Source organism: Hakea prostrata, chromosome 10 (genome assembly GCF_041222555.1).
Source record: "Hakea prostrata isolate BN-2017 chromosome 10, UWA_Hpros_2, whole genome shotgun sequence".
NCBI classification, from domain to species: domain Eukaryota; kingdom Viridiplantae; phylum Streptophyta; class Magnoliopsida; order Proteales; family Proteaceae; genus Hakea; species Hakea prostrata.
This window is the reverse complement of record NC_142609.1, coordinates 33,631,977-33,648,053: the sequence shown is the minus strand read 5'-3', so window position 1 is coordinate 33,648,053 and position 16,077 is coordinate 33,631,977. Positions and strand designations below refer to the sequence as shown.

Here is a 16,077-nt window from a genome sequence, read left to right as displayed (position 1 = left end):
GAAGACTCCTTTTAAATTTTTTATCGTGTTTTTGAGTTGTAAAGGGCATCCCAATCACAAAAGGGTTCCCTAGTTAGAGTCCAAATTTGTTTCTTAAATGGGTTAGAGAGTCCTAGTTTAATTTTCCCTCAACTGTAAGGCTACTTAAGGCTCCCAACACTTGTAGGCAAGGCAGCTTGAATATTCAATAAAAATTTTGACATAGGTTTTTCAGGGAAAGAGTGTTCTTTTATATTCTGCAATTGTTCTTCATCTTCTTCAACTCCAAAGACCTGCAGCAACCTTAGAAGCTTCATCAAATTAGCAACAAACCAACCAGCCCCTTCCCCCTTCAGGTAACTTACATCCCAACCCCTACTCCTACAGTCCTACCCCAATTCTTCTCCCTAACCCATTGCGAGTCTCCCCCTTCCCTCTTCTGCCTACGGCAGCAGCCTCCCCTTCCCTACATAAAACCCCAATAAATCCCATCCTTGCCCCTGTAGACCGTCTTCCCCTTTCCCTACTTCTGAACCTGACTAGAGTCCTTTATTTAAATTTGCAGAATTTTCTGCAGTTCATCTACTTCCTTGAAATCCTAAAACCCTAAACTCACTAAAACCGCCAATATCTCCCTAACCCCTAACCCAAAGCTTAAACCCTTTTAGGACTAGTATTGCTACCCCAACCCTACGTTCAATCCTAACCCTAGCCCCAACCAATAGCCCTAAACCCTACAAGAGACCTAATTCTAATTGGAAAATTTCTGGAATTACAGATTGTTAAAAACAGAAGGCGTCTCTTGAATTTTCAGCCCTAATTCTAGTCAAAACCTAACCCTAGACCTCCCCACACTGAGATCCAAGCATTGGAAACCCAACTTGACCTAGCCACAGGGCTCCTTGAGAGCTCTGACAGTGTTTTAGCTGCTGTTTTCTGAGTTTTAGCCTCAGACAGCAAAGGTTTAAGGCCTAGATAGCTGCTGGTTCAATTTGAGAGGGTCCCGAAGACTAGCTCATACCCTGGGTTACATCCATGGTACCAGATCTCACTCTCGAGGGCAATCTCGCCCTTGAGAAAAAGCAGGATCTCACTCAAGTTGGCGAGATCTTGCTCGAGATCTGGTATTTTTCTCTTGCCAATTCAAGTGAACTTGAGGGCCCATCTTGGGGGGTTTTTAAGGGTTAGGTTGGGTTCAAAGATGGTATTTAGCCTATTCTAGGCCTTCTAAACACACTGGTGGTCTTAGATTTGTGAGAAGACAACCCTAAGTATGAATTCTAACTCGACCCTAAGTTTTAAACCGAAGTACTGCAAGAATGAACATGCAAAGTTATAGAACATGAAATATAGAACCATTAGAACATATAAATGAAAAGCAAGTGATAAGATACATCAAATAACTTAAATACCGACAAAAAATTCCATCCATATGAATACAATAGAACATCACATTCTCGACTCTTAAGAATACAATAACACAATCATTATAAGTTCAATTTAAATCATAAGTCCGTAACACAAGTGTTAGATATGGCCCATGCTTCACATTTTGTTGTTGATGACCTTCCCCCAATGTGCATGAGCGCCCCCGTGCCTATAGAGGCCTTATATCGTTTTGGGCCTCGAGATTTCCGTTGCAGTTTGGGCTTGGGCTCATGAATAACTTTTGTAGCCTTAGTTGAAGAACTCCTTCAAGTGGCTTGTTTGGTTTTCCTTTCCTGACATAAATGTGCTAAACTTTGCTGCAGATCAAGATTAATTGTCAATCCAGCAAAATATGAGGTTTAGGATGCTCTTGGTGAGTTAGGAGGCAAAAAGCAGCAAGAGAAGGCAAGACAAGTCGAGATCTTGAGCTGTCTCGCTTGAAATATGGGATTTAAAGCATATGGGTGGACCGAGATCTCGGTCGAGTTTTGGGATTTCAAAGCTCTCACAAGAGATCTCGCCTCAAAATCTCAAACAACCAAGATCTTGAGCAAGATCTCATTCTATGGTTACATCAAGATGTTTGTTGAAACTTGAAACATAAGAGGCCAGAAAACCCTCACAAAAATCAGCTGAGCAGGGTGTCAACATCACATAGCCATGGACTTGTTACCAAATGCAAAGAGAAGTTTATTAAGAATATGTGTCGCTTTATTAACTGTCATAAAAGTTTGACTCAAATAAAAAGAATTACACCCTAAAGTTCTAGCAAAATTTTCAAAAAACTATAAGCCAAATCATCAAAGATCCAATCAACAAAGGTCTTCCATTGATTCAAAGAAGTGGAGGTTTGATACAGTACTTTAATACAAGGAATATTTAGCCATATTATGGGGGCTCTCATTATCAATGGTTTAAAGCCATTCCTTGACTCAGCAAGACATTAGACCAAGTTTTACTCATAACTTGGTCATGAGTGGAAGGACCACACAACCATGCATCCATTGTTTTCTTTGGGATTTTACGGGGTAATTCCTAAAGTCAAATCCCCATTTTAGCATATGCCAAAATTCAGGATCCAACATGACCCTTGGGCTCTTTTAAACATTTCTTTCACTAATAACATCACCCAACCAGAAAATCTCAAAATCTCCTTTAGAAAATCCAAGACACAATTAAGAGAAGTAGCACGCTTAACTTTAGGGTGCTAGAAGAGAAATCGGATCCGACCTTCGGTATCAAGAGCACGAAAAACCCTCTTTCAAACCTCACGTCCTCCATTTATAATGGTAGGGATCCCCCACATAACAATGTATTTTACATATTTATTAAATAATATATCAGTTGATTGTTATAATCATTACTTCACCTAAATCCCTCTTTCCCTTCCACCTATCCCTTTAAGTGGCATATAAAGGACGGTGGTGGGAGGTGTCACCTCCTCTTCCTGCACCTTGTGACTCATCACATCCATTATTATAATATTATACTATTATATTATATAATACTATATTATTTACATATATACACATATATTTCTAAAATTAAATAACTATTGGGGTTCCCTAATAGGCTGGCAAGCTCACTTCCATTTCTTGCTCAAGACCCACTCAGAGATCCTAGTATTGGCACCTCTAGGTCTAAAAAAAATACACTAATCATTTCCCCATCCTCAGTTCAATGACTACAATCTAATTCCATTGTATGTGGGGTCCACAAGAGGAATTGGCTTTCGACCAAAACATAGATTTGGAGTCCAATTCTATTTTAAACTATCGTTTAATTACACCAACTTCCTCTAGTTAAACTAACAAACAAATCATCCCAGCACAAGGTCTAACCAGTAGGTAATCAATTAATAATCTTGGGTTTAGAATCATTCCAGCAGTGTTAAAATAATAATGTGATAAGATGTGAGGCACCACGTCCTTCCCTCCTTAAAATAGATTTCGTCCTCGAAATTTGCTTACCTGATCAAATGAAAAGTTGGGGATGTTGAATCATCATATCGGATTCAAACTCCCATGAAGCTTCTTGGCCCGAGTGATTACTCCACAACACCTTTTCAAGGGGTACTGTCCCGTTCCTTAGGTTCTTCTCTCTTTGTTGCATTATCTCGATTGGCTTCTCTTCATAAGAAAGATCTTTCAATTCTAATGATTCGTATTGTAGCACATGAGTAAGCTCTACCACATACTTTTTCAGCATCAATACATGGAATGCATCATGTATGTTGGACAACTCTAGAGGTAGGGCAGGTCTGTATGCTACTAGTCCAACTCTTTCCATAATCTTGAATGGTCCTACATATCTTGGACTTTTTCTTTTTTGGATGAATAAAAAATTAAATTACTAAAAGCCAACAGGAGCACATATAGAGGGGTGAGGGGAGAGTCCCAGTCAAGCAAGGGACAGGAAAGAAGCTGAGAGACTCCAAGAACTAACAATCAACCTATTTCTTAGAGAGTCAGCAACAAGGGGGTGGGGAAGAGAACAAAGCCTCGAAGAAACATCAAAATAGATGGTATTCCAAATCATATCTCAAGATCGCAATTTGGAAGTCAATCTTCTCGTGTTACGCTCCCACCAAAGATGGTGTATAGTGGCGGCAAAGACAAGCTTACCCACTAAGTCACAGATAGTAGTACCGTACCGGCAAAGATTCTCAAGATCCAATTCCGATCTCGGACTTAACTTTCCTTTTTTGTTGGATCTCACTGCACCATTCATCAGTGCCATTTTCAGGAAAACTTTATCGCCCACTTCAAATTCTAAGGACTTCCTTCTAAGATTTGCGTAACTTTTCTATCAACTATGAGCAGCCTTCATTCTCTTTTTTGGTATTTCTATCTTCTCGCAAGTCTGTTACGCTAGGTCTGACCCCATCTATCAAATGTTACAGAATAATATGACAGAATATTCTCATACTTGTTTCCTTTTCAGTGGACAGCAGATCCTGTCCTAAGAGATTGTAATTGAAGGCTGCAGCCTATAAATAAAGAGGCTTCTTCTCCTCCTCCTCCTCCTTCTTCTTCTTCTTCCTTGCTTTCTTCTTCATTCTAGCATTTGGTTTGATTCTTAGAGTCTGATTTCAGACATATCATATTATAAAAGTAGATATGGGCTAAAAAAATTTAGCACTCCACAACACTTCCTCCTTAGATGTTATTTATCAGCATAACATGGGAAGACTATATAAGCAATATGTCGGTATGAAGAAAACAAGAATACAGAGAAAAACTTATTAAATTGGCTGCAGACATAACTTGGGATTCAATGAGCAGAGCAGTACATCAATAACAAGAACCATATCCCAAGTACCAATTTATCTATGAAGGAGAGAATCTAAATCATGAGCCCAAGTATTATTTTCTGTTACTTTATAAACCTTTCATGAGTTCCATAACAGACTGGATGCTTTATTTTAAGTTAGGTTAATAACTAAAAGTGCCAGCACCGTATCACTATAACATGGTAACCAGAGTGGCATGGAGGTGAAAATTCAATTTACCAAGTTTCCTCAAGACTGAGCCAAACCAGCACCAACAATCTAAAGAATGCAAATGAAAACTAAAGAAGAGAATCACCAGGCGATGTTTCCTCAAGACTAAGCCAAACCAGCACCAACATTCTAAGAATGCTAATGAAAGTAAAAGAAGAGAATTACCAGGCGATCGCATGCATCATGCAAAGTTTTTGTCTTTGTTGCAACAGACTGATGCTGCAGCTGTAGTTCGTTGAATAAATCAAGTGTATCATCCACCTGCACTATATGCAGTGATTTTAGGAAGGTTTAAGAGAGTAAGGATAGTGAATGAAATAGGCAAATAGAAATATCAAAAAACTTAATATTTGTATAGCACAGTACAATAAAGTAGATTGCAGGCTTAATTTAGTTTGCTGACTAGGACAAAGAGCAAGAAAAATAAAAAATATTTTTCCCTAATTTAATGGGTTGCCATCATACTGTGTATAACGGTTTATACGCATATCAAAAAAGCAACCCTCCCCCCCACCCCCCCCCCCCCAAAAAAAAAAAACACAAAAGGCCCTCAAATTTTGGCACTAACGCATAGAATACATGTCAGCTTAGAAGCCTGGATCCAAGTACGATTAAGAATTACATTTCAAACCAGTAACCCAGGAAAAAAAATACTGGACCTATAGTTGAGATACCAACCAGAATAAAATGCATGGGTCAAAGGAAATCTCCAATCCAACCTGCTCCATTTTATATAAAAGCAGATCTTGGATAACCTGGTCCACTTATTCCCCTTTCACATATGACCTCTTTCTACAGCTGTCTAAATAATAGATGCGACTGTTCCATCGAAGTTTATTTCTCAAAAGAAACCCAATTCCTTCCTATAATACTGGAGAAATGTGACCAAATCTAAACTTGAAAATGGAGCACCCCTCATTGGTTTGACACTTTTACAACTCCACTCTCCAGTCAATCAATGGATGACAAGACACTAGATTTAAAAAGAACTCATTCAGTTCCCCCCCCCCCCTTGGAACCTCCATTCTCTCACTTGACTCACTTTCAGAAGTGTGAGGATCCAACCCCCCCCCCCCAAAAAAAAAAAAAAAAAAAAAAAAACATTTCGATCCTTGCTCCCTTTCTTAAGCCCTCTGGTGTAGAACATAAGTCCATATGTACCCGTAGCAATAAAACCCAAAACCAGCCCAGGATGGTTGTGGTATGCAACTGCCATTAGAGGCAGCCTGGTATGATGATGTTGCAAGTTTTTCTTGGTCCAATGGAGCATCTCAAAAGGCAGCCCTGCTCCAACTAGAAGCATGAATGGAGAAGAAACATAGACCAAAAACACTATTCACATAAACCAAGTCACTGCCAATGTTTACCTTGTTTGGGGATGCTTTCTGGAAGCTATTGTCGACCCATCAAGTGGAGAGATTCTGTCCTAATGCTGCCATAATTTAGTTTCAATTTTCAGCTTTAGGAAGTATTTTCATTTCCTTAAAATAGAATCTTAGGTAATTTCTAATTTCAGTTTCTTAGTATGTTAGTAGGTTTCTATTTTTGAGACTTTCTATTTCTTGTAAAGCTTTGGCAAAGCTATGAATAGCTATTTTATTTTAACGGGAAAAAGGTGGATTCCAGAATTGAATTGTGGCCTAGTAGCCTCAGTTATAAAGAAACATCCCGGTTCAACAGCTGAGGTAGCTGTAGGTGAGAGACCTAGGGCTGAGATAGCCATCCCCCTAGCCCCTTTCTTCTGTCTAGCGTCTATCCTTGTTACCTTTTTATGTTCTTTCATATATAAAGAAATCCAAAACAACAACAACAACAACAAGCCTTGTCCCAACTAAATGGGGTTGGCTACATGGATTCTTGCCTTCCAATCAGTTCTGTTCGAGGCCATGCTAGATACAAGGCCTAAACTATACATATCCTTTCTCACCACTTCTTTTAAGGTTATCCTAGGTCTACCCCTAGCTCTTATAGTTCCTTCAATCTGGATTATATCACTTCTCCGTACAGGGGCATTTATAGGTCTTCGTTGAACATGGCCGTGCCACCTCAAACGACTTTCTCGAAGCTTATCACTTATGGGAGCAACTCCCAAACCAACTCTAATATGATCATTTCTTATCTTATCCATCCTAGTTTTGCCACTCATCCATCTTAGCATCCTCATTTCTGCTACATTGAGTTTATCTATATGATTCTTTTTAACAGCCCAACACTATGCACCGTACATCATAGCTGGTCGAACAATGGTCCTATAAAATTTTTCTTTAAGCTTTAATGGAATACGCCGATCACACAAGACCCTGAACGCACATCTCTACTTCATCCACCCTATTTTAATTCTTTAGGAAACCTCATCCTCTAAATCACCTCTTTTACTTATGATTGAACCTAGGTAGCTAAAACAATCACTCTAAGGAATCTCTTTATCGTCAAGTATCACTACCTCATCGTCTGCCCGATCATGACTAAAGTTACAAACTAGATATTCTGTCTTCGATCTACTTAGCTTAAAGCCTTTTGATTCCAAAGCTACTCTCCATGATTCTAATTTGGTATTAATCCCCCCTTGAGTCTCATCAATCAACACAATATCATCAGCAAAAAGCATACACCAAGGGACCTCATCTTGAATGTCTTTGATTAATTCATCAATTACAAGTGCAAATAGATATGGGCTTAAAGTTGATCCTTCATGTAAACCAACTGTAATTGGGAATTCATTACTTTGTCCCCCCACTATTCTTACATTTGTCACCGAACCATCATACATATTCTTAACTACATCTATATATTTACTAGCAACACTTCTTTTCTCTAGTACTTGCCAAATTAACGTTCTAGGGACTCTATCATAAGCTTTTTCTAGGTCAATAAATACCATATGAAGGTCTTTCCTACATTCTCTATACCTTTCCATAAGTCTCCTAATTAGGTAAATTGCCTCCGTTGTAGATCTTCCCAGCATAAACCCAAACTGGTCCTCCGTAATTGTAGTTAAGTGTCTCAAACGGGTTTCAATTATTCTTTCCATAATTTCATAGTATGGCTCATCAATTTAATGCCCCTATAGTTATTACAGCTTTGAAATCCAAAACAAAAGGCAAAAAAAATACAAAAGACAAAAAAATAAGCAAAAGAGTTATAGTTATTTAATTTTGTTTTCAATATGGAAATGATTCTGTTTAAATCAATCTCCTGCTGGAATCTCCGGTTTGAGTTCAACATCTTGCATTACCCATAACCCCCCGATGATTTTCCTTCCTGTGTTGCTTGGGTATACAACAAAATGGAACCTTGAAAATGCACATACCTGACGAAGGATATCATCACATATCTGCATTTGTTCCACTAATGTATTTACATAGTGACGATACTTCTCCTCTGTCTGTGAACAGAAAAGATGAATTAGGAACAATAAACCGTCCAAGAAATTTATTGCAAATGCATTTTTGCAAGCTAAGCTGTCAGTACGAACCTCTGACTTCATGGCTGATTCAAGATTTGTAAACCATGTATAGAACTGCACATTACTGAACTGCATTAGGCACAGCAATTGTATTTGGAAGCCATAAAAATTAAACAATTGAACTTCACTGATGGAAAGTACATTGTAGGAACGTAATAGCATACCTGATGTGTGTTGACCAGAACTGTTTCTACAACCCCTGAGTCTCCAAAAGAATTATCCTTTGGAGAAACAGACAAACCATTATCATGACCTAAGATATGCTCTTGAGACTGCAGCAAGAAGATAAGACACTTTTATTAGTAAGTTACATTTTTAAGGCCATTTTTGTATGCTGACACATTACATTGAATTCTATGATAAGGATACCTAAGAAAAGAAAAACATTCTGAGAATTGATTTAACCAATAAAAATCACAGAACAATAGTTTTTTTAATGAGTTTCATTAGCATGGGTCATTAACCTAAAGAAATAATACCCACTTACCATCTTGATGGGAAAGGGACGCTCCGAAACTGCATGAGATAGTGCCGCAATTGCTGCTTGTTGCTGCTCTGTCAATGGAGCATTCTGTTGAAATTGCAAGAAGGCATTCATTTACCAAACACTAGTTTAGATGTGGTTTAGAATAGTAGTAGGAGTAGAACATTAATGAGCAATATCAAGTAAAGTAAATTAATGCAAATAATAAGGCAGTAACTCTCATCAGAAAAGGAAAATTCCTACCAAACAGATCTGTTTTAAAACTTGAGAGGGAGAATAATAGGTATGACCATGTGCAGCTAAGAAGAGAAAGAGAATTGAAGACTCATCACTCTAAACAAGCAAGCAATTTTATATGGGGCTCTTGATTAATGCAATCCCTGAACTGTTAAAGTGGAACCATAACAATCTGAAAATATGCATCATTTCACTGTGACTTCAATCATTCAACTTGAAAATTTCGATTGTTTCAGTCATTCACCTTTCGAAATGGTCAAGTGAAACTGTTTCGGTGAAACTTTTGGCCATTTCAGCTATTTGCCCGCCCCCCAGGAATCGCCAAGTGAAATATACAGGGGGAAAACTCTCACTGTCTTGCACTCTTGCCAAAATTTTAGGAGTTCACTCATCTCAGTCTGACCAAATTGACCTACTGAAAGTCTGAAACTAGATTTTGAGCTACGGTCAAGCAGCTGTAGACTAGTTTCCAGACCGTCATGAATATGGCTATAAATGGGGACTTCTTTCTCCATCCTGGTATCCTTTGAGTGCATTTACTGTCTACATTAACTTAGCATCTAGAAAGGCCAATAGGTCAAGGGAGATGCGTTACATCTGGAAAAGCACCCCCTAGATAAAGGCCAACAGGGTTGCAATTGGGCTGTTAATTAATATTGAGTTGCAAACTCAACAGCATAGGTTTAAAAAAATGCAAAACTCCTACTCATTTAGTTGGGAAGATGCTTATGCACCAGTTGGTAATGTTTTCAAAAACTATATTTCCTGCTTTTGGAACAAAATAAAAAAATATATAATAATAATAAATTCTCACAAAAAAAAAATTTCCGATCATGCAATTGTTTTCTGAGAATTTTTTGGAAAAAGTTGGATGATGATGAGAAGCCTTGAACTTCACATGATTATATCCATCCAATGGCTGAAAGTACACCCACATACAAACACAGCCATGTACGAAAATCTCTCCCGAACAAAAAATAATTCAGTTTTGCAGAAATGCTTTTATAATTTTACATGCAACTTTTAAGTGAGTTAAGTTTCACACTAAAAACTAGCTGGACTAATAAGCGTAAGTTGTTCATTGGCTGAAATGGTTTTTATAACTTGGGAATCCGTTTGCAATCTTAAGTGGGTATTAACACATTTTAAGATGTTAACAATAATTCAATAACAACGACAACAACAACAACAACAAAAGGACATAGTTAACTCAGACAACAAGCTATTTGTAAATGTTAAAAGGTAGTGGCGACACTAGGGGTATTTATGTCCTAGAGTCACATTAGAATGGGAACCTTTTCTTCTTTTTATTTATGAAGTAACTCTTCCAACAGAATTATTAGGGGCAGATCTGTCATTATTTTGGTTGTAAAGAACTAAAAATATAAGGCCTACAATTGGGAGATGATACAACCGAATTGCAGGCTCTCCTTTCTAATGTTCGGTATCTCTTTTCTCTTCTCTTCTCTTCTCCTCGCTTCTCCTCTCTCCTCCTCTCTTCTCCTCTAGGGTCCTAACCTGCAACATGGAAACAGAGCCTCTGTAACTAGCTTGAGGAAACCCAAAAAATTTATCATCTGTTTAGTTTTTTAAGTTTGTTCTTCCTATCTGGTGTGCAGCCTCCTATTGCTGCCTTACCCATGTAACTGAGATACTTCTTTGACAAATTATGAAGTGATCTCAGTTTAACACTACCACTACAGCAGACTCCGAAGATGTGGAATTGTTTTTGCCATTATTTACTTCCATTCGTGATACAGCTTCCAGATCCAGAGCAAGTCATCTCCTTCCTTCTGAAGATAAGTCTGCCCTATTGTGGTTCTCTAGGATGTCCTTTTCTTTCTTTGATGGATTACAAATTCTCTGCAATATACACTGGCTGCTGTTTATATGCTGGTACACATCTCATATTTTTCTGCTACTGATGCGATCATTACTAGTATCTGCGCTAACTGCTGCCCTTATTCTGGTAAACATATCTCACATTTTTCTGCTACCGCTGCAATTACTACTGCCCTACTGCTGGGGTGTTCTCTGCCTTGGTTAAGCTCCGCTACTGTTATTGCCATTGCAGCTACAGCGTTCTGAATATTCTTGTGGGCGCTACTGCTGTTTCTACATCATGGTTGTTCCATTTGTCAGAATCGACTTCAGCCCTTTGTCTTCTGTAAATAAAAACCTTTTGCTAATTATGTTCTCTTATTGCTGTTCTGCACGTTTTAAGCCCTGAAATTTATTGTACTGACCTCTGGCACTGCTGCTGCCCCTGTGGAAAACCCTACACCTATCTTATCTTATGAGCAACTCAGTATTCAGATTACATCTATTAAACTTAAGGACATTTCCAAGTTCCAACTACCTCTTGTGGGCCCAAGCTGTCCCAGTGTATAACTTAGCCAAAGGAACATTGTCTCTCATTGAGAATGCAGCCCCTACCACTAAACATAAAGAATATCATGCCTGGTCCAAACAAAATGCAGTTATTATGATCTGGTTGTGGAATAACATGGAACCTAATATTGCAGCCAACATCATGTTTCATTCTACGGCTAAGGAAATATTGGAAGACTTGATTGGAAGAAAACTGTCAAACTGAGATCACTCCATCTTCAAGCTGCCATGCTCAGTCTGCTGCTGGAATCCTCATTCAAACAGGTATAACTGAAAAGTTATTGTTGCTGAACCTTCTTTTCCCTTCATCCATCTCACAAGTGGCTAGGTTTATTGGTCATCATTCCATCTTACCTCCATGTGATCCACCTTTTACATATCATCACTTAATTCCTCCATTAAATAGAAACTTTCTAATTTCACCACGCCTCCATACAGAGGTTCCATCGAATCATCGATTGAAACTGTCTCAAAAATAGGAGCATCATCTCACCTTGTCCAGGTAACCATTCTCTCCAAATTTGGGGCCACTCTATCGGCTAATTTCCCTTGCAGCCATTTAGATACTAATTTGGTACTTGGATCATATTTCACAATGAAAGAGTCTAATGAAACTTGAAGCAGTGTCCCAATCACATACAAGTTTCAATGACTCCAGCGTCATGTTTTGCAGCCATGATTTGCCTAGAAACCATACACTTTAGTTTCCTGTCTAGGCATTAATGCTGCTTTATCTAGATTGGCGGCTTGGCTGCATAGGCACCTCACTGGTGTCGCCTCCAATCCACTTTATCCACTTTATGTAAGGTCTCCCCCTCATTGAGTACCATTATCTTGGTACTTCAATCTAGGATCCCATTCTTCTTTGCAGATGTGCATTAGTAGACCTTTGAAGCACTATTGAGTAAGAATGTGCAACCATGTCCAACTTCATAAGATCCTAGCTTTCGTAGATCTCAACTAATACTAAGTCGCTACTCAAGGGTGCAAATGTTGATCTTTGTCACATGACCAAACTTGTCACCAACTGGAGCCAGCCGAATAGAGGGGATCTCCAATGAAACTTTTCGTCCTTCAATTCTACTCTAAAATTATCACTATCAATTCATTAAATCCGGAACTCAACCTAACTTTTGCAAGTTTTTCTCCCTTGGCTACCATCATATGCTTCTTGGTTGGCAACATCCATTAAAAAGCAAGGCTGCTCTTATAACTATCCTATGAGGTTTCATTTTCCAGCCTAATTGCAATCAGAAATCACACCACTCTAAAAGTACCTCTTCCCTCATCAACCAGCTTCATTTATACAAGAAACATGCTTTCCAATCCCTTACTCTGTATTAGAGACTGAATAAGATGACAAACATGAATGGGGTCTCCAAGCAATGAGCCTCATCTAGGTCTTCCTTTCAATCCCTCATATTTTTCTGTTTGAATCTTACCTTATGCAACACAGTGGTCAAAAGTCCCATTCAGGCGCATCTCCATAAGTTCCTTAACATTACATGCTATTTTTGCGAACATATGAACATTACATTAGATTAATTAAAAAAAAAAGAAGCTGCAGCAATGCAATTAAGCATATAAAAAATTCAGTGTCCATGCTAAATATCGGTAGTCTATTGTACATAGCATTGCGCCACACATTGCACTCCAAAGGCAGACCTTTCTACTTTGAGAAATGACTTACTATGATTTTTCCGTAAACAACCACAGAAATAGAGTGTGCGAATAACTCCTACACCATCTGTGCAGAAATTTCTCATCCTAATTCAAAAGGATTAGACACAGGTATTGGTTGGATGTAGCGTGTTGTTTGCTAAAAATCTAAAAATAATTAGAACAGAATTGTTTTAGGAAAATGTGCAGTTTCCTCATATATTTCTTTAGTTATCAGAAATTCAACATCTCATTTAAGTACCATCGTCATTGAATATCAATTAACGTAAGCATCAGGAAGTAACATCGGTGAATTCCCATACCTGCTCCCAAGTCGAAGCAAAATTATAACCTTTCAAAGCAGCTCCTGATTTGGGGAGAGATGAAGAACTTGTTTTGGTCGCCATGAAACCAATAAGAAGCTCTGACCTAGCTCCGAATTGCCCTTAACTTCAAAACCAAGAAAAAATGGTTTTAGAACCAGATTGGCAAGATCTATTAAAGAAGCAAATGAAAGCACCTGGGCGGCCAAGGCTACGGGGGAGAATTGCTATCTCCTACAACAAATCAGTGCAACAAATCGTAATTTTCCTTTGTTCGAAGCATTCCCTTCTAAATTTGCAGATCTGAACCACAATGGTCCCTGGATTCACTTCCGGTTCAGGGCCAACATTGTTAAACTCGACAATGGTCCTTTCCCCTGGAAGTTCTAAAGCATGTAAAACGATCTGAATTGCACGAGTACTTCCGGGTCAGAGTTCAGACACTAGCGTATTGGCCGCGAGTGTGAACGCCGGCACGGTAACGAGTCTGATGCATGGTTTTAGTTAAACGGCATCGAGGCTGGTCGTTGACACGTAAACCGATAGGATATGGAATTTGGTACCGTTATTTCTGTATCGGACACATCAATGTGCGTGGATCCAATAGAGGGTATAGATATGCTTCTAGCACAATGATGGAAACCTTCTCGGTGGAGAGGTTGCAGATGATAAAACTCTCCCTGATGATGTAATCGAGGTGTGCGCAAGCTGGCCCGGATGAACTTCAGATACCAAAAAAAAAGATGGCAACCTTTGCTTTATTTTCCTTTATTTTGGGTAGCCATGGTGGCAACTTCATAGGTATATGTAGTCACTTATAGGTAGAACTTAGGGGTGCAAGTTTGGCCTGACGGCCTTGACCTATTCTAAGCCCTTAGCCCGAATAGGACTTAGATTCAAGATATTTGCCCTACGAGCAGGTTAGGGCCAAGGGCGGGCCTAGGATTACTCTTTGGCCCACCGAGCCTGTCCCGACCCGTCCCTGATTTTTAGCCCTGACCCTGGCCCTGATTTTGGCCTTGATTCTAGCCCTAATTCTGGCCATGATGTTTGATCTCAATGAATTAGGAATAGATCCAATCAAGGCCAAGGCCAAGTATATGGTCAGTCAAGGCCAGGGCTAGGGATAGGGCTAGGGACAAGGCCAAGTAAAGGGTCAATCAAGGCCAAGACTAGGGATAAGGCCAAATATAGGGTCAATCAAGGCAAAGGCTAGGGGATAGGGACAGATAGGGCCAATCAACGCCAGGGACAGAGCCAAGTATAGGGCCAATTAGGGCTTGGGTCAAGGATAGGACCAATCAGGACTAGGGTCAAAGCTAATCAATGATAGGGATAGAACCAATAAGGGTCAGAGACAAGGCCAATTAGGGCAGGAATGGGTTTAGCTTGGCCTATAGTGCTTAGGGTCAAGGCAGAAATGGGCTTAGATTAGAATATATAGGACTAGACTTGGGATTGCAAAAGCCCGACCCTATTGCAGCCCTATTAGAACCTTTGTCCTTCTACCCCTTTCTCCCTTCCTGTCACATGTGCCTATGGTTCCAGTCCTTGTAATTGATCTAAAATGACAAAAAATTTGGGTATCAATCTATATCAACATTGGTAAGACGCAATGCAAATGGTACAATACTAATACCTAAAGCCACAGTCTATTGACAACAGTTTAAAAACACCAACGAGGTCCAAGAGAATTCCGGTAAAAAAAGAAGAATCTGCCATCGAGCACTATTGTAATAATAGAATGGCCTTTGAAATTAAGGATGTCAATTTGGTATAGAATCAGTATTTGATATGTTTCAGCATGGCTTTGAATAAATTCAATTCCTATCATTATGCTGTGAATACCAAATAGTACATATATGTCATATATTGTTATCATACCATATTTATTCATTTCAAAATGGTTTTGATATTCTAAGGCAGTTTAGATCATTTGCATCATTTTGCCTATATCATTGCCATACCATTTTTTTTAAAGAGATTATTTTTTTATGTTTGAGTCACTTACGATGGGCCAAAACTCGGGTTGAGTTACTTGTCTGGCTAAAATTGCATATGGGTCACAAATTAATGTTTAGCAATCAAGCCGAGTTAACTTCCAATGTTAAGTGACCAAAATAACCTCACATGAAATTTGAAGAGAAAAAATTACTAAAGTATCCTTGTTTTTCTAGTTGATTTTATAATAAAGTGGAAAGAACACTAATATATAAATACGCTTACTTGAGTAACAAGAAAATACAAAATTACATGAACAAAAACTCTAATAAAGTTAGATTCCTAGTAAGACTCAACCAACAATATCCTTCATGCATAAGTTGACTATGTGGCTAGGTGATGCTATTAATCTCACTGAGTTTATTGGAACTCATTCCTTTTGGGAATATTTTTCTTTAGACTGTGTTGCAGAGTTTGATGACCAGGTGGTACAGGAGTACCGGTCCATCGGAGACATATGACCTACCAGTTCACAGTGATGTGTGTCCATGCTTGCAGTGCTAATATGACACACAAACCTTTTCAACTGAGACTGGTTACTTTTAGGGACATATATCATTTGATTAGAGTTGTCAAACAATTGTAATTAAACCTAATCCCCTTTTCC

At 38.8% G+C, this 16,077-nt stretch overlaps 1 protein-coding gene across 3 annotated transcripts in view; it reads right to left on the bottom strand.

Annotated features, from left to right (window-relative positions):
• LOC149002582 (sec34-like family protein) overlaps window positions 1–13,976 on the bottom strand; it is a 46,701-nt gene extending 32,725 nt beyond the window's left edge. The window contains exons 1-7 of one of the 3 annotated variants that reach the window (XM_089137189.1): window positions 13,667–13,976; window positions 13,470–13,596; window positions 8,863–8,946; window positions 8,540–8,647; window positions 8,385–8,429; window positions 8,220–8,294; window positions 5,075–5,170 (exon numbers count right to left, since the gene is read on the bottom strand). In XM_089137189.1, the coding sequence (XP_088993315.1) occupies window positions 5,075–5,170; window positions 8,220–8,294; window positions 8,385–8,429; window positions 8,540–8,647; window positions 8,863–8,946; window positions 13,470–13,553 (492 nt within the window). In that variant the 5' untranslated portion in view covers window positions 13,554–13,596; window positions 13,667–13,976. Of the gene's footprint in view, window positions 1–5,074; window positions 5,171–8,219; window positions 8,295–8,384; window positions 8,430–8,539; window positions 8,648–8,862; window positions 8,947–13,469 lie in introns of all 3 variants that reach the window. The other 2 variants (XM_089137187.1, XM_089137188.1) reach the window with 2 other exon arrangements.
• Between the last annotated feature and the right edge of the window lie 2,101 nt (window positions 13,977–16,077).